At 34.8% G+C, this 22,780-nt stretch overlaps 1 protein-coding gene across 8 annotated transcripts in view; it reads left to right on the top strand.

Moving 5' to 3' along the window:
- The window catches only part of TBC1D23 (TBC1 domain family member 23), a 33,671-nt gene that overhangs the window by 1,593 nt on the left and 9,298 nt on the right, over positions 1-22,780 (top strand). For 5 of the 8 annotated variants that reach the window (XR_012676482.1, XR_012676483.1, XM_075167905.1 and 2 more), the window contains exons 2-15: positions 4,407-4,518; positions 4,758-4,863; positions 7,583-7,787; positions 9,859-9,982; positions 12,194-12,318; positions 12,425-12,468; positions 13,410-13,513; positions 14,294-14,416; positions 15,455-15,547; positions 18,116-18,286; positions 18,506-18,548; positions 19,281-19,390; positions 20,041-20,183; positions 21,356-21,400. Coding sequence is in view for 6 of the 8 variants with exons in the window: in XM_075167905.1 (XP_075024006.1) it covers positions 4,407-4,518; positions 4,758-4,863; positions 7,583-7,787; positions 9,859-9,982; positions 12,194-12,318; positions 12,425-12,468; positions 13,410-13,513; positions 14,294-14,416; positions 15,455-15,547; positions 18,116-18,286; positions 18,506-18,548; positions 19,281-19,390; positions 20,041-20,183; positions 21,356-21,400 (1,548 nt within the window). In the remaining 2 variants the exon portion in view is untranslated. The remainder of the gene's footprint in view (positions 1-4,406; positions 4,519-4,757; positions 4,864-7,582; positions 7,788-9,858; positions 9,983-12,193; positions 12,319-12,424; positions 12,469-13,409; positions 13,514-14,293; positions 14,417-15,454; positions 15,548-18,115; positions 18,287-18,505; positions 18,549-19,280; positions 19,391-20,040; positions 20,184-21,355; positions 21,401-22,780) is intronic. The other 3 variants (XM_075167895.1, XM_075167876.1, XM_075167886.1) reach the window with 1 other exon arrangement.

The raw sequence follows: 22,780 nt of genomic DNA on the forward strand, positions 1-22,780 counted from the left end.
CCCTGGACATTGAATAAGAACCATGTTGAAATATCTCTAAAAAAATACTTCAAACCTCTTTCACTACTAACGTTGAAAGAATATTACTGTCTCCCAGATCGCAACAAAATGCTAAAATTCCTGGTTAAGAATGAGGCACAAGTGCAATTTCCAGACATATTTCAAAGCGCAGCCTGCATTGTTGCCATTCTGACTGGCAGCTTCAAAATGTAACTATGGTAAATTTGGTATGCTGGTACTACTAGAAAAGGCAAACTTGAAGGCATTCGTTAGAAGAGATTTTGTAAGTCTTTATGGGAACAGTTCAAGAGGTTTATGCTTAAATGCTACATTAATATGCCAGAATACATCCTGTTACTAGAGCTGTACCCTGTGAATAACATAAAATTGTATTCCTTATTGCTTGTTTTGAAACATCACATGGTTTTTTGTTTTTGTTGTTGTGTTTTGTTTTTTTCTTTTAAAGCCAGTTTCAGTGAAATATTTTCTTTTTCATTTATTTAAACTGTTCTCTTGTATACATATCTGAGTGCTGTTGAACTGTTGTTGTTTTTCTCAGTATAATATGTATCTTTTGAATGAGCTTTTTGGTGTAAATTACTACATTATCACAATTTCAAAGTGTATAGGATTGTGCAGTAACATTTCATGTTTAAAAAAAAACCAGCCAAAACATAAAATGATGCATATGGACACCTGAACTCTGTTGGGAACAAAACCGGCAGCGCTGATTCCTTGTCCTCTATTCAGTTCCTTAGAGGGATTCAAAGGCAGGTGTAATTTTGTGTTCAGAGACTGTGACAGCATCTTGAGTATGTAGAATCTAGACATGCTTATTAACATAAAATGCCCTTTTTATTTTTCCTGTGTCAACTTGACATGCAGTGCTGGCGCAAGTGATTTGCGGGGGGCACAAACTTATGATGAGTTAAACCCCTCAACATTCGTACTGACTGCTTGGTGTTTTGTTTAACAAAAACCAGGGAAAATTGCCACTGTACAATACAATTTAAAAAACCAACCAAACAAACAAAAACCACACAAAAAAAAAAAAAAACAACACTCCCCCTCCCCAAACTTATTGTATAGGTTTATTGAAAGATGAGATTGTCAGATTTTTCTTCAGTAAGTACAGGAAGTTTATCAATAGTTTTGATTTAAAAATGAGAAAAATCTGTCAGACCTTGTTTATTAAATATTTCTTTTTAGCTATTTGGATAAATATAGATGGAATATTACTCCATACACACTAATAGCAATATTGTGCATTATGACATTTAGAACAGTATGTCTTGTGGGAATTAAACTTTCAGGCCACGGCTTGGGTGTAGGCTGGAATTGTACACATCTAACCAAAATTTAGAATAGCGTCTAGAATTAGGCAGTGGAGCCATGGCAGAGCAGAAAGAAGGATGTTTAGGTCTGGAGGAGTTTGCCTATAAAGATAAGTGCTGCGTTCTTTCCAAAGTAAGTAAAATAGTGGTTGTCCATATGAACAGAAAACTTCCTAGCTGATCTTCACTCATGAAAGACAAGGATACCGATTGCTAGCAGTTTGCTGGAACATTTATAGCACAAACTGAAATAAGGTAAAACACAGTTGGTGGACATGTGTTGAAGTATCAAAATTATTTTCATAGTAGTCTGCAAGTTAGAGTGAATAGAATATTTATTAGAAAATAATTTTTCTTAATCTTTGAGAAGTCCTCACTTCTATCCTGTGAACAGTCTTGGGAGTTGATGGGGGAAAAGAATAGCTAATTAAATCATAAACAGAATTCCGCAATTCCCCCCCGCTGTTATTTCATTTAACTCAATTTGGTAACGCATCACATCTCTCCATGTGGGAGATGAGCATATCACATTCTTACTTTTTAAAGTGAAGTAGTAAAGCTAGCATTTGCCCGTCATCTTCACAGTGTACAAAGTGCGGATGACAGTATTAATGAAGAAGATTTTGCAAATAGTAATATATTATCAAACAAACAGAGGAAGCACACATTTGCAGATAACATGTTGAAGTTGATCTTGATGTTAATCCATGCACAGCTTCTTAAGCTGTGAATATTAGGTATGAGTAACTGGTAGAATTAGTACTCGTGGATCTGTGAAATATTCTTTGCCAGGTGTGTTTTTGTAATTTGTGTAGATGTGTTTTTAAGTGTTGTTTCATATATATTAAATTACTTTTTTTTTCCCCAAATACTTTTCTTTGGAGGACATAGAAACCAAATTTAAGTATTGCAATTTAAGACCTTTCCACCTGAAATACAACATGCACGCAGTTGTTGCATTCATTTCCATGTGCCTATTTAATACTTGGGTAATATAGCGACTAATCGTGTTTTGTGTGCTTTAATTCAAGGGCTAGCTGTTGCTCTCTAGTCTGTTTGTCATACATAGTGTGCACAGAAACCTGCAGTATAACTAAGAGCATCTAGCTCTCTTCAGCTGATGTTTGATGTTGGCTTCTGTTGGAGTTAGATCATCCCAGAGTTCATGCAGTTCTGCTGAGTGCTAGGTCTCTTTGTCTAAATGTCCTGGAAATACTTGTTTTTTATTCAGGGTGAACTGATTTGGTGGTTTTAATTTTTCCAGCATTGATTGTTATGTACACAACTGGACAAGAGGATATGTGATGGATGTGCAAGTGTGCTTGTGTATATTTTTCCACCCCCATCTCTGTCTCAGGAGGGGGATATTCACCTGTGCAGCCTGTAGTTCTATAATAAGTGGGCTCTGGGATTTTTTTTTAATACTAAAAATATTAGCAAACAAGGCAAGTCAGTCTCTCTGTAAACTGTACTTTCTTTCATCCAAATTCGGAAAGTTACTTGAAGAAAACAGACTATTAGTTGTGCCCCAGTGTATATTTGAAATACTATATAAAGTGCTACCAAAAAGTACTGGCTAAGAAACTGGCTGATACAATGCAAGGAAAATGCTTACTCTGCAAACTTGTAAATACTTTGAGAAGTCTTAAGTAAGGCTAGCTTGTTGCTTATTGTTAATTATGTGCATACATTCTTACAGGATTAAGATTCTAATCTGTTTATCAAAAAGGGTGATATTTAAAAAATCAAAAATTTGTGTGTTAAGCTTTCAGAAGACCAAACTTGAGAAGCTTTATATCAAGGAGTTAGTTGTGGATATATGCAAATTAAAGAAGCAGACAGAGCTCAGCAGCTGACATTCTTTTTCCATGGGTATTTGGAATTGACTACATAGTAACAAACATGTGGACTAATTGAGAATTGTACTGATAACACTTTAACACATGTATAAATAGACGTGTTGTTCACAAGGGATGCATCTTTATACTTGAATATCTGTCCTGAATAAACAATCACATTCTATGTTTTGCTCTGGCTATAAACCTCCTGACTGTGTGTTTAACTCCTCAGGTGTACGAAGCAAAGCCTTTTTTAAGGCATGTGTCAGAGCTAGTAGGAAACAGTTAAGAGAATACAGTAAGGGAGAAGTTTCGCCTAGGGGACCTATGTATCACTGCCATTGCTATTTTTCCAGTGAACCTGGTGTTTTGCCACTGCTCTGCTACGTGATATTGAAATTCCTGAAATCATCAGATGTGGTTCTCTCATTGTTGACAGCATGGAACCATTGAAACAGTCTGCCGAAGCTATCAGATTGTAAAGTAATCATTTCTGAATGCGTACCTCATCTATGATGCTTATTAACTTTTGTTGTCTTACTATGGCAACTTCAAGTGTCATTACTGTTTGACTGTCTTGTGAATTTATGTATTTTGCTACTTTCTACACTATTATTAACATTTTTGTATGTTTTAATTCAGTCTTGTGCACATGTCCACACTTACGGTACTAGAACTTAATAGTTGAGTAAACCTGAGTTTGACTAAAAGGTCTTTTCCTATTTCGGGGAAAGATGGGGTTAAAAGCTGGCTATTCTATACCTTTGAAATAAGTTTTCTGTTCCTTGGTCATCTAATATTTTACTTAAAAGAACTCCGCCATCTAATTTAGGGGTAGTGTTTGCATTGAATGCAGAGAGAGAGCGAGAGCGCGTGTGTGCATGTGTGTAAATTTGCCATGTATCTCTTAAGTGGTAAACTAACAACTAAATTTGCATTTTTATGATACATTTTGCAACATTGCCACTTCATGAAAACAAAAAAAATGCCCTGAACTGATTTTTTGCTCATATGTAAATTGAATGGAATTCAATAAAGCAGTTTTAAAAATAAAGGAATAAATAACATTTTGCAAACATTTATTTTCAGTAATTGGCAAGTTGTTTTATAATATAGCTTTACATATGTGTGGGTTTTGCTGATAGTAGCCTCCAGTCTATATCTCTTTAATAGATAAGGAATGAAAATATTGTATAATTCATTTTAATAAACACATTACATATCATTATTGTAGGGAAAAAGATCTTGCAGACGCTCTAGAAGAAGGAGGCTGTGATCTTGAAACTGTGAGAAACATCATTCAAGGAAGGCAGTTGCCTGCTGATCTGAGGGCCAAAGTCTGGAAGGTAAATACGAGCTTAAACCAAGAAGCAGGAGATACATCAAATCAAACAGAACTTAAAGTAAATGATTTAATTACCAGGCATCTCTACAGGAGAGATGTAATACTGGAATTTTAATATGCATGTATGTTGATTCAGTTTTAGAATATTCCTCTTTATTGAGTTAAATTATTGAGTTCGGTAATTGGGTAACTACAAAAGGACACTGAAATGTTTAGAGGGTTTTTTATTTTTGTTTTCAGATTGCACTTAATGTTGTAGGAAAGGGGGACAGCCTGGCATCCTGGGATGGCTCTTTAGACCTACCTGAACAGAGTATAATTCATAAGGACTGCCAAGAGTTAATTGGTAAGTTCCATTACATTTAGATCACCTGTGTGAAAACGTCTGTATTCTCAGTTGTCTTAGGGCTTTTTTATTTGAACTAAATAACCTGAATGATGATTACATTTTGGAGGGAGATGAGAGTGCAGAGAAAGTGGGAAAGAAATCATAGGAAAACAGTAGTATCTTATCTGTACTCTGACTCTGGGGTGGTTGACGTCATGGAAATTTAAAGTATTAGCTTGTAAATGATAGTTTGCATGGTCAGAAAGCTTCAGGAGTTGAAAAAATTTTAATTTTTTTTCAAGCTCCATCTTTTAAACCAGACACTTTTTCTATAGTGTCCAAGTTTTTAATTGTCTAATGACTAGTTCTTAATCTGGAAAGCTGATGTAGCACCAAAATGCGTCTAACCTCTAAGGGAAGAAATATATTAAACATTTTGGACTTTAAAGACTATTTTTAAGAAAGATACGTCTTAATATTGTTTTCAGCAAAAATGAAAGGTTGTGTTTGTGAAAGTAAGATGCTGCCAGGACATTGGAAATAATACTCCAGTATGTCTGTAAGGAGCTGCCACAGGATCTGGTTAGCAGCTCATCACAAAAATGGCCAAATCCCTTACATCATGCAACAGCGTTAATATCAGTGATCAGGTCATAGAGTCAATGCTGGCTCATAAATTAGGATACTTCTTATGACATTAGTAAGAGAATCTTCTATTTTATTAGCTGTCACACTTTAATTTATTCTTGCACAATTGAAAGTTAAGGCAGAGAATGGAGTTATTGCAGGCATGCATACCTACCACTTTTAAAATGCAGTTCTATATTCTCTAGTTCTAGAATCTAGTAGGGCTTATTTTCCTTCTCTCTCTGTCGTGTAAAGGAAAGGGGGAAAAAAAAATTCTGCTGTCTTATTTAATCACAGTGTCTTTTCAGGAAGATGGTAAAACATCCTAATTAGTATTCATAACATACAAAATTAAGCACTTGAATGTCTGTTAGTTTTCCTTTTGTCTTTATCGGGAAATATTTTGTAATATGTAACAATATTAAACTGATTAAAGTAATAAATGTAAAGTTAGTTGAGAATGAAGGTTATATAGAGATTTAAATTTTGGGTTGGATTACATCTCTCTATTTCAATGTTTTAGCAAAGCAAGTAGTCTCCAAATTTAAAGTAAATCTTCAGATGGCATTTGAGTTTTATGTACTATTTTATTTTCCTGAGAGGTAGGGGAAAGGAAATACCAAATATTGACTGGCTTTGATGTGAAAGTATTAAAGGCTTCTGTAGTAAAAACTTTCATTAACGGTAATAAGACTCATGGGCTTCTTGTAATTGAGGGGGAAAAATGTTCACTAGAAATTTAATGCCACTGCATTAATGTAGTGTGTAGGCATCTCTTCCCCCCATCCCGGACATAACATGGTTATTCTTTCTTTTACTGTAAATCAGTTTAGCTGTAGTAAAATTGACATAATGTAGGTGGGTTAAAACAAATTTATTTCTGAAATATATCATTCATAAGTGTCTTTAAGATTAGATTTTTCATTAAAAAATCTAAAGACGTGTTTAATATTAAAGTGAAAATTGTATGAACTTACACAAAAGTCTGGTTTCACTACAGTCTGTATAATAAATATCAGTATATTTAACTGTAAGTAAGCTAAATAGTTATTTCATCATATGAGGGAAGGCACAATTTGGGGTATGGTGTTGACATATTTCAGTATGTCTTAGATTCATTGCCTCAAGTAAGGTGAATGCCAGTACTTCTTCTGAAGTGTTGTCAGCCTTTTAAGTAAGAGTCTGTGCAGAAAGATGCTTTGGAACTAATGAAAATCTAAGCTTCTGTATCCAATTCAACAATGACGGTATTTAAGAAGTGTTTCGCTTGCTACCTTAATTGGAGAACTGGTTTTGTACCAAATTTTTGTGCCAATTTTCATCCAAATGCAACGATATAAATTATGGATTCAGAATTAGTCTGTCATTAAATAGGGGACATCTTTGCTTTTCAGTACCTGACAACATTTGTAAGAATTTGAAACAATGTACTACATTATATCAAAGATTACATGTTCATGGTTAGTGTATCTTCTGATTAGCAATAGTAACAAATTGAATCTAAAAGCCAGTTGTAGTTATAAGTAATCAATAATTTTTCTTTTTATAGTTACCCTAACAACCCCAAATTTAAACTATCGTTAGGAAAATTGCTTTGAAGTAGAGGTCAAAAATGTGATTTATATGTTAATACTAAAATTTAAGTCTGTAAGCCTAGCTGATTTCAAACTACTGATTTTCATAAATTTGCATGTCAGTGGGCTTTTGAGGAATTGGGGGTATGCATTGTGGGTTGATCTGTGTTGAAATTCAGATGTATTTGTTGTAGAGTTGGGCATAAGTTATGTGCTGAGCACATCAAATAGGAATAGAAGAGGGGCATTCTGTGCATTAAAAGAATATACCTCTGTTTCATATAGATCCTGGAAAACCCAATCTTCTTTCACCTGTTTTTGTGGTATTTAAATGCCTTATCCTCGAGTTATAAAATCACTTGTATTTTGATGCCTTTCTGTAAGCATTTAATCCAAGCTGCTAATTTTTTGTTTGTCTGTTTTTGTGGCTTTTTTTTTCCAAGCGGTCCCTATTGGTGCAATTGTGCTATGAAATAATCTCATTCAATTTCTTTGAAAGGCCATTAATACGGTTTATATTGCTGTGCCTATTTCAGACCAGTTATCAGTGCCAGAAGAGGAGAAATCAGTATTACTTCTGGATATTGAGTCTGTTATTACTTTTTATTGTAAATCACGCAATGTTAAATACAATTCTTGCCTTGGCTGGATACATCTACTCAAACCTCTGGTGCACCTTCGTTTGCCACGCAGTGATTTGTACAACTGCTTCTATGCTATCATGAATAAATTCATTCCAAGGTAAAACTCTCTTTCTTTTGCCTGTGTACTATTTTTATTGGCATTAAAAGTATTTTCTGAAAGGATGTGCATGTTGGTTTCGGCTAGAGTAGCACTGTTTGTAGCAAAGTTTTCAGATTCCTTCATATGATGATAAGTTGAACCATCTTTCAATACCTGTTGGTTTGAAGTCCAGGAGATGATTGAGTTGGTTTGAGATGTAAAGAGTTAGCATGTGACTGATGTAGACTCGATGTGCCTTTTAAAGAACAACTGCCATTTCATGCAGTATCAAAAATATTTGCTTAGGAACTATCTAATTCACATATGTTCTGAGAAAGCATTTTTTCTTTCCTTTCTGAGCATTTTTGATATTTAAAATGCTTTTATCCCTGTCACTTTAAAGTACTTCATAACCACTAATTAAATCTCCAAATCTCTTTAGAAGTAGTTGATGCTTTGGCTGTATTCTACTGAGTTGAGATTGCAATGTTTTTTTTTTAAGTTGTTAACTTTTTTTTTAAAATAAAAAATATGAAATTGGAGCTTTTTATGCTGTTATATAGGTGCTTTCACTAAAATAATTTTTTATTTATGTTGGAGTAGCACCATGACATTCCAGCAAGGCTACAGGGTCTTCTGATTAAGACCTTGGAAATATTATGTGGATAGTCTGTAATTAAAGATCTTAGTCTGATTCCCTGGAGGGGAGATTCTGGCCCAGCTACTGGATGTGTGCCTATAAGATGAAAAGTACACGTTTGGTGTTGTGGCAGGAAACATTTATTGGTCCTGTCACTTGACTCGGCTTGTGTCCATTTCCGATTTAAAATACTGTTGGGCTCTGTGAACTGTTCGGGGATAGTGGCGTTACGGTCATGTAACTCGTGTACTTTCAGCCATAGAAGGCTTTCAGAGTGTCTAGTATTTGAGTTTCTCTGTAAGAACCTAGGTGGTGGTTCAACAAGATGTAGACTGTTTTCTCTTTTTCTCTTTTTTTTTCAATGCGAGAATGAAAGGCGTGGAAGGGGAATTTATAGTAGACTTGCAAATCTCCGCTTAGGTCAATTTGGTCTCGATTTGATGTTTGACTACTGGACCATCATTACTATTTGATAAAAGTTTCATTTTTAACTTTTTGCTGTTTTCATTTTTTAAATCATACACTTTTTATTCACATTTTCTCATGTTTTGTAACTATCATGAATAAACTCCCAATAAATATTTCTAACAAAATATTGACAACAGGTGGGTAAAATATACAGCATAATCTGTTAGACCATATTATATCTTGGATTTTTTTTGAAAGAGCATCTCTAGCAAGCCAAAGGAAGAATGAGGGGGAAAAAAAAAAGGGAGGTTTTGCTATTTTTTTCCTTGGAAACACTGTTAATCTCAAGGTTTTTGGTATGAAGTATCCTGTAGATACCTATCTTTCTATTCCTCCTGCCTTTCCTTTAGAATAGTGAGTTTTCTCCACTATACAAAATTAACAAACAGTTAATATGGAAGTGCTAGGTCATTAGTATTCTTTGTTTGGGCCATAAGTAGAAGAAAACACCATCTCAGATATGCAATTGACTAGACAACGATTTGCGTGAGAGCTTTTAAGGTAGTAAACTAATTAAAAAGCTGCAAGTGGATAATGGAAGTGTATCTCACCGCAGGGACCACATGAGGAAAGTGCATTACATCTGCTTACATTACATCAATGTTACCTCTAACAGAGGGTAGAAAATAGCTTTTTTTAATTCTATAGTTAACAATGTTGATACCATTGTAGCCTTGTTTTGATATTTAAATCTGTTTTAAATACTTCTGTATTATATACTCTATCAAGTATTGATAGTATTTCATTCTTTCTCCTACCTTATTAATACAGGATTTTCAGTGTTTGTGGGGTTTTGTTGGTTTTGATTTTTTTTTTTTTTTTAAACTTTTGAGGCAACTTGACTTCATGATCAGTCCCTGTAAATTAAAAGAACAATATAGGAAATTACATAATCACAACTAAAAAAAAAATTGCTACTGTAAGTCTGACGACTGGAATATTACGGGGGGATTTATGATTATTTTCACTGCTACTTTTTAGGGATTGTTTTATGAAGGGAAGACCATTTCATCTATTTAGACTGCTTCTTCAGTACCATGAGCCTGAACTCTGCTCCTTTCTTGATACTAAGAAGATGACTCCAGACTCATATGCACTCAACTGGGTAATTAAGTGAAAGTAGGGAAACATAATGAAAAATAAATTTCTGTTAAAATTTAAGTACATGTTGCCAGTTTATGGAAGAGTAGTACATGAGATTAGAACTGCATATATCGAAATAAATTGCATATTTTAATATAGTGTGGGCTTTTTGTCTTCAGCTGTTTAACGTAAATTATGAAATTTTGTTAACGTCACGTTTTTATTGTACTGGATGTTAATTGAGCCAACTGATGCTAGGAACTACTTGGAATAAGTAAGAATCAGAGCAACTGACATACTCAAAAAGTAAGAAGCTGTGATGTTAGTTTTTATAGTGGGCATCTGTATGGTTGTAGATATGGGTAAACGTCAGCCTAACGGGTCTTTTAAAGTCAAATTACTAAAAAACCTTTAAAAAACCTCCATGCTAATAGATATATTTGACTGCCTCATATGGCACTATGCCTTTCAGAATTTAGGCTCGTATATTTTATAGCTCTTCAAGAATTGGTCATTTCCTCCTCACCTTAACTTCAAAACTGCCTCGAGTTTGGGGTAGTTATAAAGACGCTTGCCTCAATCATTTTTTTTTATAAAGTTTGTGTAGCAGGGCTACAATATAAAGCAGCACAATTCTCATGTTTCAATGCTACTTAGTATATGCAATACAAAATCATGATACAGTGCTTGCAGAGGCAAAGTCTGTAAATTAATAAGGAAGACTTTATGACCCATGAACTCTTCTAGGCTCTTCCTTCATACCCATTGGCTTTGTAAAATTTTTTGTGACTCCGTGTACTTTCAGTTAAAGAAATAAGACTGAAATGAATTCTTAAACTGTGAGGTCTGTATTTGTTTGGGTTTTTTTTAAAGATTTTTTTTTTTTAGGCTGCTACCAACTTTAGTATTAAAATGTGTCCAGGAATAATTTCCATATTCTCAAAATCTTCCTTTTGCCAGTCATCAGCCTTCAAAAGAGGAATCATGTCTTTTTTTACTGCTGAATCTCCCTTTTTTTAAAATACAATTTTTCTTAGTAAATACAAACTTCTTTGAAGTTGTTTATTAAAAGTTTAGTGATTCATTAGGAAAAAATCTTCCCTTTGAAAGGAGGTAGGGAAACGAACTAGTGTAGCTGCCAGTCCTCAATGCTATGCTTTCTGGTGTACAGTCTTAGAAAAAAAATCTTAAGCCCCATTTTATATTATGAGATTACACTAAAATTCCTTGTTTTATTTGTCAAAAAACTTAGTCTATATAGAGGTATTTCTAATGTGTAGAAATACATAAGCAACATTCAGACACTTGTCATTGCCTCCTTGTTCAGGGACATTTTGACTTCAGTTGCGTTTGACTCAGAATTGGATAGATCTTCTTACCTTTTTTTATAAAAGTATACTAGGAAGTGCTGAAATATTCCATTATAGTGTTTAAAAACAGATACTGAGCTTTTGAAAGCTGTAGCTCTGTTGCTGATGCATGCAAATTCTGTATTGAGTTCAGTAAGACCCCAGTGAAGCCAGCTGGTATGCATTTGAGTTAGGTATGATTGCAAATATTATGCATGTATGAAAAGAAGTTCCTACCTTTTCTTTTATTTGCTTTGAACTTTGCATATCAGAGAGGATGTATTTTTAAATGGGAACATGGGAACAGGCAAACAGTTTGTTAAATGATAATGACAATTTTCTGTTGCTTGCAAATGTTTAATTACTCAGCCATAAAGCATCATAATGTAGTGCTAAGTAAGTGATGTTGTCAAACTAGTGTGGAACCATGTTCAATTAGCTTGGTTCTACTATGAAAAATAAAAAGAATGTTGTTTACGGGATCTTTTCAAAGTCCTATTTGTTAAGCTAGTTGAGTAAATATATTCTCTTCTTATTGTCTTGTTGGTATAATTGGTATTTAGCAGTGGCTATGAGCTAAATAGTCTTCCAGCCTGATTGTGTTATCTCTGGTTGAATTTGCAGGGCTGACAATGTACAGCTGAGTTTGCCTTCACACTAGGCGTGTTTATTCACAGATAATCTGTAGCATTATTGCACTGTTTCCATAAAAATTGTTTTTGAGGGTAGAACCATCCTTCGATACATGGTGCAAATGCATGTTATAACATAATTTTGTTGTTTTTATTTTCTTTTAGATATCTTGTATCTCTGTTAAAAATTTTATCCTTATGAGATTGTTCCTGGTTGTTGCTTTTTTCTCACGCTATTTTCCAAATTTTTAGCTTGGAAGCCTCTTCTCATATTACTGTTCAGCTGAAGTCACTCAGGCAATATGGGATGGATATCTACAACAAGCAGATCCATTCTTTATTTATTTCTTAATGTTAATCATCCTTGTCAATGCAAAGTAAGTGTATTCTTTGGGACATTCCTTGCTGACGCAGTTTTAATCCACTTTCATTTCATTTTGGTTTTACTGACTTGATCTATGCCTGTGACTTTACTGTTTTCAGAGACGTTATCTTAGCACAAGAATCAGATAAAGAAGAAATGATAAGTAAGTACTTCTTTTATATAGCTGCTAGTGAAATATTTACCATATAGTATAATCCCCATTGATTATTGTTTTCAATTATAACTGAATTATTTAATTATTTCCCTGTGATTTTCTTATTAATGAATCCCCTCACCCACTAATTCCTTTCTTACTATTCTTCTGCTGCATCACATTTGCCCGGTTCTTAACATTCTTTTCTTGTGTTTCCTCCCACACTCCCACACCTAGTTTTATACTTCAGTTTGGAATACTTGAAACAATCACCATGTTTCCAAGCCCAAAGCAGCAGCTTTCAAATCCTGCTTTACATCTACCGCACTTGTTGCATTTTCCAGATTATTATCTTTGTATGCACTTGATTTGAGCCTAATTCATTGTTCTTGTCTTACCCTCTTCTGTTTTTATAGAAATTACACTAAATTTCTTGTGAGCCTATTTCACCTGCCGTTGTGGGTTTTTTACATGGAATAATACAATATAATTAACAATCTCCTAGCAGTTAAAAATGAGGGTGCTTGGAATTTTTTGTCTCTGCCACATACTGCAGAACTACACCCTTGTACCATCCTGGACATATAAACAGTACTACTGATTAAGTACTATGTTTTAGAGGATTCCCTTGATCAGCCCTCTTTAGAAAAGGCAGCGGACTTAGTATGACAACTGAAAGCTAAAACTATACAGAGGTAAGAGTGTGGTGAAAAATAATTTGCATAGAAGGTTTGAACTTCTAGCAAATAGCATAGGTTTCCTATGGATAAGGAATATTTCCTGCATCTTCTCTTTCCACCTGGAGAATGAATCAACATTCATGTTTAATCAGTAAGCTCAATTGTGTTATGCCGTATTAAAAATAAGTTATTTTATGATGTGAAAAGATGTACAGTGCTTTTTTTCTACGTTTGAAATAATGGTGCACTTATGTTGTTTGTATATCTCAGAATTCTTAGAAACTTCACCAGCCAATCTCGATTTAGAGGACATAGAAGATCTCTTCTCTTTGGCACAATATTACTGTAGCAAAACTCCAGCTTCTTTCAGGAAGGTAATAACAAAGTGATTTTGACATTCTCTTTTTGGTGACTGTTTAAGCTACTGCTGTGACAGTAACTTTGAATATTTCATTGTGATGTTTTTTTAAACAGTTTTTTCGTGTTGTTACTCTGATGGTATTTACTGTTAGGATCTTTGAAAGATAAGAGGGTTAAGTGAAAAATATTAGACAGAAGCTTCCTTGCAATATTCTCACTTCGTGACTGATGACCTTGTTTTGCAAACCAGGTTCTTGTAAGAACTGATGAAGCAAAAATGCCATACTGACACAATTGCGTTGTAGTAGACTGCACAGCAGTCCTAGCTGTACTTGCAACAGTGAACAGGAAAAAGTCACTTACTAGAGATAAAGCTGTCATCACCTGCACTGTTCTTGCGGTTCTTCCTTACTCAAGATATCTGACTTCAGTGAATTCATGAAATAAAAGTAATTGATAGTCATCGCCTTTGGCTTGTATGTACTTTCTCTGATGTGTGTAGACAGGTATGAGATTTTGGGGGGAGGAAAAAAAAAACCACAACCAAAAACCGGCGATATTTCATCATGTTGGCATGGTCAGTGGTGAACAAGCATGTTTGTAATGGAAGTTCAGTCCTTGCCATGATTTTCAGGAAGAATTTCAGTTGATCAAAAATTTGATGACTATATAGACAAAATACGCGTGTGTCAGGCTTAATGTTTGTGACATGGTGGATGTAGTTTTACTTTAAGCCTTCACATCTAAAGACAATGGCTTCAGTTAACTTTTTTCTCCCCCTCTTGCCTTATTAGGACAACCACAGTCTTTTTGGCAGCAGCTTGCTGGGCCTCAAAGATGATGACACAGACTTGAGCCAGGCTCTCTGTCTAGCAGTTTCTGTGTCTGAGATTCTTCAAGCAAATCAGCAACAAGGAGTCAGTATACTGAATTACTCTTCTTTTTTCCCCCCAATTTTATAGAAAAGGAAAAGAATCACTTACTACTTTGTGTATCACAGATATTTTAAAGTGCTAACAACACAGATTAATATTTGCTATTTCAGGAAAAAATATTCTTGTCTTGAAGTTGTCTCCCTTGTAAATGATCTGCTGACTGCAATGCATTTGTGCTGTAGCAACTAGAGCTACAACACAGGGGAGCTTAATACAGCTGATTTGAATCTGAAGAGTGGGAGCTTAAAGTAATATCTCACTAATTTGAATTCCTTTCCAAATGTAGTTATGGTAGAGGAAAATTTAAAACCCACTACTCGGTACCTTTGAGAAGAATGCCATTATGAAATATCTGTCTTTTGTCAATGAAAGGTTTAAACAAACAAAAAAAATTGATTCAAGCTATTTGTGTAGTAATTCATTGCAGACAGATGCAGGGACTTCACTTAGAGTATTTAAGACCAATATATGGATAATAGTGTAGCTAGGTTACAGTGTTTCTTATTGACTACTGGCTTTTTGTAGCAGTTTCCAGGCCCCATTTTCATCATGCATACTTTTTTTTTCCTAGTCCAAGTCAAGGTAAGCATCTGTTTATATCCTGTTTAAGTCAGTGGGATATAAAGCTATCCTTGTGTGCTGTGCTGAGTAGTAATGGACTGTTGGATTGGGACTTCAACAAGACATCAGAAGGGACAACTTTGATGTGTGCCCTCATACCCACTATATTTCTTCTCAGTAGAGGTGAAATAATTACACGGTGTGTATTGCACTTGGGTCCTTTCCAATGCGCAAGCTGATGTATTAATGGGAAATCACTATTAGAATACTGTTGGTGGTCTGATAACTGTAGAGATTTAGACTAAACAAATGAAATAAGATTTTCAGATAGCTGTTAGCCCCTTTGAGGGGTTCCTGTAGTATTGGAATTAGTATTAAAATATAATTGGATGATGTATTTTCCCATTAATAATTACACGATTTTAAAATTCTGTAACAGGCAAAATCTTTCTCTTTCAGGAAGGAGTAAGGTTCTTTGTAGTGGATTGTCGTCCTGCAGAGCAATACAATGCTGGGCATTTATCAACAGCATTTCATTTAGACTCGGATTTGGTTTGTATGCTTTTTGTTTCTTCACTGATTTTTGAATCTTAAGTTAAATAGAGGGAGAGAGAAACGTCTGTCTTGAAAAATTAATTATCCTTAGTTTAGACTCTAGTCTGTGGACTGGGTCGTCTAGCTATGTGATGAGGTTTCAGAAGTTAGCTTCTCTAAAGAACGTTGGTAGAACCATCATTTTACTGAGAACTTTAGTCCTTAATGAAATTAGCATTTGGGATTCCAGACTTCCTGTTCTTTGGTTCAACTGGAAACCCATACAGGCTAAAGACTAGACGTTGCTTGGAGGACAAATCTCTTTTAACATCATAATTTCTAATGAAAGGTGTCATTAATTTTAACAAATAACTTTTTTGTTTGTTTGTTTTTTCTCCCCAACCAGTCTTACTACAGCCTGCTTATACGGAGCATATGTCTTGAAAAGGATTTGGTTGCTCCTTTAAAATTTTTGCAGTATAATATGAGAGAGGAGGTGCATTAATTTTGGGACTGAGATGTACTACAGACTAATTACTTCATTAAAGATTTAGATGTAGTTTCCATTTGATTATGAATTCCATATTTTTCTGTGTCCTTTTTTCCCCAAATCACTTATGCTTCAGCTGGCTTACAGTGTATTCTTCGCTTCTAGATTTACCCTTCATTATTTCACTTCAAGCAGTCTATGGATGCTGCATGGAATGATTTCTATGTATAAACCCCATAAAAGGCTTTTTTACCTCTCTTACTTAAGCAGCTCAGTCCTACATCTATTATCTTTACCTCTTTAATTAAAATGATGTATTATTCAGTATTATTTGCACAAGTATAATTATATAGGAGAGAAAAGGAGGCTGAGGGGAGACCTTATTGCTCTTTACAACTACCTCAAAGCAGGTTGTAGAGAGGTAGGTGTCGGTCTCTTCTTCCAAGTAGCAAGTGATAGGATGAGAGGAAATGGCCTCAAGTTGCACCAAGGGAGGTTTAGACTGGACATTAGGAAAAATTTCTTGACCGAAAGGGTTGTCAAGCACTGGAACAGGCTGCCCAGGGAAGTGGTTGAGTCACCATCCCTGGAGGTATTTAAAAGATGTAGACATGGCAGTTACAGAGATGGCTTAGTAGTGGAGAGTTGGCAATGTTAGGTTTATGGTTGGACTCAATGATCTTAAACGTCTTTTCCAACCTGGATGATTCTATGATATAGTGTTCTGGGTTTTAACCTAGATCAAAAATTATTTAGGTAAAAACTTCCCCATGGTACGTGGGTGTCCTTGTGCTAGCCTTAATTGAACATCATATTCAATAAAGTAGAAGTAAGCATTATAAATTATTAAATAGTTTAAAACCCTAGTAATATATGAAAAAGAAGTCCATGAAGACAATTCCTAAATTGGATGTGATTAGTTTGTATGTATTTAAATTACATATTGGAATTAACTTCTGCAGTGTGTGTCGGTTTGAATGGCTAGGATCCTCCATGAACCAGGCTGGATGAACATCACCAGGTTCATCTCTGTTTTTAGAAGTTTAGTGCCAGGAGAACTGTAGGGAATAATCTTTGAGACAAGAAGCCATTAACGGAACTTCAGTGCATTTTATACGCTTGTATGTGCAAAATACACACAATTTACTTTAAGGTGAGGCAATGGGGAAAGCACTTTGGAATCCATCTCTTTTATAGGTAGTCTTAGACAGAGGAAGTAGTGAGATTTAGCACCTACGTAATAAAGCACCAGCATCTGGCTCTAGGAGGACTCCAGTTAAAATTCTGGTTGACTTACTGATGGCTAGGTTGTGTACTTGTTACTTTGTACTTTGTAATTTAATCCAGTGTAAAGGCTGAGAATTCCTCCTCCCCTTTCTCTCCCCCCAATCCAGTTACAGGTCCATGTTTCCTTATTAATTTAAATAAGTGCCTTCCCCACGAGAGCAGGTTAAAATTTCAGCTGTATTTAGAAAGTTTTTGTTTCTCCATCTCTTTCATATAGCAGCTCATTGGTTTTGCATGCATAATAGGCCTTCAGGGGACCACAGCCTTAACTTTTTGAGAGTACTAAGAATCCCAGGTATGTCCTTGTACTCCTGACTGTAATTTTTTTTCCAAATCTTGATAAGTAAATGAGAAAAAGCTTAGTGAGTGGACAACAAGAGGGAGACCTTACTAGTACCTAGAAATTCTAGGTGTTAAAGGATTTCAAAACTGCAAAGTTTGAACGTGTTGTGCTCAAGTATATGTAAATATGGAAATCAGTCCCTCAGCCATATTGCCAACTTAATGCAATATGAAAGTTTTAAAGACTTTTCCACTGTTATTTGGTGTCTGCAAAAATAAACTAACAAATGTTAGCTGCATTTCTTTCCTGGGGAGAGGAAGGTGGAGTGAGGAAGAAAAGGACCATTCTCATGGTAACATGAGGTCTGGGTCAGGCTGTCTTTTTTGTGTGTGGGTGTCTTATACAGTGCTGATGTTGCCTTGTTTGTGCTCAACAAATTGTAACATTTTCAAAGTTTGTATCTTTTCACAAGTTCTGTTACAATATGTTGGTGTCAAACAGCACTTTTTGTTTGCTGATTCCACAGATGCTTCAAAACCCATCAGAATTTGCACAGTCTGTAAAATCCCTATTAGAAGCACAAAAACAATCTATTGAGTCTGGCTCCATAGCTGGTGGGGAACATCTCTGCTTCATGGGAAGTGGCAGGGAAGAAGAAGATATGTATATGAACATGGTGCTAGCACACTTCTTACAGGTACAACTAAATTGCTGTTGGTTTTAATAGCTGAATGAAAGTGTGTCTGCACATATCATCAATACTAAATAGCAAGATATTTTCCCCTTAAAATTCTAACTGTTTTTTACATCACTAAAGTTTACAGTTTTTATGAAATTAACCCATGTTTCATTACCATGCTTGCAAAACTCGTTCCACAGATTTTTGCTTCAACCAAAAATGTCTTTTCTGTTGCAGAAAAATAAGGAGTATGTAAGCATTGCCAAAGGAGGATTTATGGGTAAGCTTATTAATAATGGCTCTTTCTCTTTGGCTTGAGAAAACTTGATATCTTAATCTGTTGATATTTTTATTAGGCTTTGGCTAGAAATCAGCTAAATTAATAGCAAATAGGTCTCATTTGTCAGGTTTTTGTTTTGTGTAAGTCAACACTGTGCACTTGCACATTTGTGGTTAACTGTTATGGCTTACCCACATTTCCGAATGGTGAAAAATTAATACAGGAAGTGGGGAAAGTCCCTCTTTCTTCTAACTTATCATTCTTGATGTTTAGTCTCTGTAGATTGCAGATCCACATGAAGATGCTACTTCATAATTACTATTAATTATTGTTGTGTTTTCTTAAATCATCAGTTCATAATTCTGCAGTTTATGTTGCTGGAATCAATCAGGCTCTAACAACAGTGGAGAGATCTGTGCTACAATATGAGTATAGAGACGTTAGTAGTCAATATGTGCAGTGTCATAACAGCTATCTTTAGGATCAAAGCAGTGATTTATTTTTAGTTGCTGCTGTATTTTAACTGTTTTCTTTAGTAAAATAAAGATTATCCTAATGCCTTTATACTACTGAAAGAAAAGCCGGGGATGATTATAGTGGTATCTGAATTTGTCTGTTTTATTAAATCATGTGGTGCAAAAATTATTACTGATTAGTCTTGGGTATACAGTATTTTCATCAACAGACTAATTCCAGTGTAGTTCTGAATGTTTTTTAATGGCCTTTTAACAGCCCTCCAGCAGCACTTAGCAGATATCAATGTGGAAGGACCAGAAAATGGATATGGCCACTGGATTGCTAGTACCTCAGGCTCAAGAAGTAGCATAAACTCCTCTGTTGATGTAAGTGAATTTTAAGCTCAAGTGGTGTAGTGGGATGGGAGCCCCAGGTGTACTGAATTTTTTCTTCATATTCCTCATTCTGTTCTGTAAAGTGCATTACTGCAAGTCATGATTGTTTTCTGTTGTGTGTTTAATTTAAACTATATTCACTGTCTAGTCACCTAAACATTTTTATCCTCTTGAGAGGAAGAGCTTGTAGAGAAGAACTTAGTGTAGTCGTTCTCCAGCAGAATATATGTAATGGACAATTCTTTTCCTGGCTTTTCTTCACTCTGGGAATAAATTGCTATAAAACTGGCATACAGTTTCATGGGAAAGCTCAAAATTGTCTCTTTTCTATAGCTGATATGTTGTACATAGAATATGGCTTTTAATTTTGATACAATTTATCATTAATAGAATTCCTTCCTCTCTAGATTTTCGTAGCATAGTGCTCGGTAATAAGGTTTGTTAAGCTTGCTTTATTGGATCATCTTTACCTCAGACACATATCGTTGCTGTCATTTGATAGAACTCTAAAAGAATACTTAAAGCTGTAAGAGTACCAAAAAATAGATTACTATTTTGTAGTCTGTGTCCTTTCTTAACAAACTGGAGATGAAATAACATTATTTTTATGTGATTAATCCTGAGAGGAGTTACTTTTACAGGGTGATTCTCCTAACGGTTCAAGTGATGGAAAAGGAGTAAAGTCCCTGGTGAATAAAATGACGGTTGCTTTGAAGACTAAATCTGTGAATGTGAAAGAAAAAGTTATTAGTTTTATTGAAAACACATCTACTCCAGTGGACAGGTGCGTCATTTATATCTCACTGTGAATTAGCAGTGAGGAGTAACTTCCCATTTCAGGTGGCTGCTTTGTAAATGTGAAGACTGTGCTAATTAGGAACAAAAGTTATCTTCCGGTTTAAGCTTTTAGATTTCCTACCTCTACCCTCCTCACAATTTTATCATGACACAGTAAGCCTACTGTGCTGCCTTAGTATTGCAAGGCCAGTGTAAGCAGTCTTTTCTCTTGAATGTTTATCTAGAATTTGTCACTGCATGGTTAGTTTGATTTCTTAAAATGTGTCGGTTCTGTATTCAGTCTAAAAGTCAAGAATGATTTCACTTTTATTTCAGTTCCTCCCCATCCTGACTCTTAATGGAATGGGTGAATGACAGAAGGATTCTGGACAAGGTTTTTTGTTTAGTTGGTTTTGTTCTGTTTTGGTTTTCTTACTGCCCCATCTCTTCAAGCTGAGTTTAACTTTTTTGAAGGTCATGATTTTTCAAGTCCTGATGTAAAGCTGCTTTTCAAACCCAGAATCCACTCTTATTCATTTTTTGTATCTTCAAGTGGACCTGGGAACGAGAATGTGCAAACATGTTAAAAGACACTTTCAAAGCTAGAAGTCATCATTCCAAATACTTAACTAGATAAAAGAATAACAGCTTTCATCTGTCAAAGCTTTAATTGAATAGCCTATTTTAGAGCTCTTTAAAATGCAGCCTTTGGAGTTGTATGTTGCTAAGACATTGGTATTCAAGAATTTTACAGAGCTAGTGTTTGTTTGATAGCAGGATTTAAAATACATGCCAAACAAACAGTAGTTTTTAATAGTCTTGTAACTAATCAAAAGGTTGTTACTTCTTCTTGTGTTGGAAAATTATTTTTATTGTTTCACAATTAGAGGCAAAAAATTCTTAAATAGCACTTGGTAGTAGCTTTTGTTGTGTGAAGAATTCAAGTAAGCTTATATGTAAGCCATACATAGCATGAAAAATGCATCTTTTAGTAGAATTTTTACAAATATTTCTCTACCTCATGGCTAGCTGTTACTAAGCATTGCTTTTATTTATAAGCATCCTCCTTGAAGAAGATACATTGCCAATATAGAGCATTTCAATTATTTATCTAGATTTTTCCTTTAAACTTTTTTTTTTTAATTCTTTTGTTCTGTCCTCTGCCCCAATGTACTATAGAATACCTTTCAATATTCCCTGGCCAGACAGAGCAAGCCTGGAGCGGTAAGCTTGACAATTAAGCAGTCTGACTAAAACCACCTTTGTTGTATTTAGCATGGCATCGCAGTATTTGTAAGCATTGGTTACACTGACAAAATTGCTCGCATGTTTTTATATTAATTTAGGTTTTTTGAATATATTAAAGCTATTGGTTTTTACAAGTACTGGTCAGGGGACTAGAGGAAGAAAAAGAATGTATTGGCAGTGCTTTCTTCTCTTAGTTTCTGCTTTGTTATTTCTGTTGTCTTCCTTACTGTTGTGTTTCATGGAATTTTTTTTTTTACTTGTTGTTTCCTATATACATTTTATTAGCGACTTGTACTAGTGAAAGACACCAGGAGCAATTACTGAACAACTTATGGCTTAAGGTTTTAACAAGAGAGACTACAACTGTGAAGAGGACTTGTTATAAACTGTTCATAAAGCATCATCTGAGCTTAGATATTACAGGGAACCCATACAGATATTCTGTCTGGAAATCTGGAATTTTTATGCTTCTCATCACACGGTGACAGAATATGCTGATAGAAGCAGAGGTGCTCATTACTGGGAAAAGAAAAATGCTGAGTGAATAAGTAAATATGCCTTGCAACTCTCCCTCATCTTGTTCACATAACTACTGCATTTCACACAAATCTGGAGTCCCTTCACATTTGTCTCAGACTTACTGCCTTATAATTATTTCAGAAATAAAAATTGTGAATTGAGTTTATATAAAATTGCATGTGATAAATGAAGGACAGCTCATGCATAATGACCTCGGAACTTTGGTTATACTTTAGGAACTCTATGTTATAGCTTTCGATCCTCATAGACTGAAAAGCATGAAGATTGGTGCTGGAAGAATTAATGAAGATTTAAAATGTTGTTTGGATTTTCAAGGATTTTTGACCAATTCTTCTTTCAAGTAGTTTGCACATACTTTGAGATAGGATTTACCCATGAGCATTACAGAATGGTGTTGTGTCAGCAAAACCATTAGTAATGTTAACCACTATTCTATAAGAAAAAAAAAAAGTGGGAATATCCCAATAGCACATAATATATTTTGTTAATTTAGAAATCCTAAAGATCATGGGGATTTCTCCCCACATTTTGTTGATCAGTTTTTAGAATCTGGTAAGATAGTGTTAAAATTCCAACTTAAAACACTTGGTGACTGTGTGTGATAACTGAAAGACACTTGAATCTGTATTTGTAACCAAGAATTTTTGATATATTGAGATTATACTTTGGTTATTTTACTTGCTCCTTTCATTCGTATTGCTTATCTCCTTTCATTGTGATGATGCAATAATAAATTTGCTCACACTATGGATCAATAGACTATTCTCTTAAAATTGTAGCCCTTAAAAACATGGAATGGCATTCTTTTCCCATCCA

Source organism: Calonectris borealis, chromosome 1, assembly GCF_964195595.1.
Source record: "Calonectris borealis chromosome 1, bCalBor7.hap1.2, whole genome shotgun sequence".
NCBI classification, from domain to species: domain Eukaryota; kingdom Metazoa; phylum Chordata; class Aves; order Procellariiformes; family Procellariidae; genus Calonectris; species Calonectris borealis.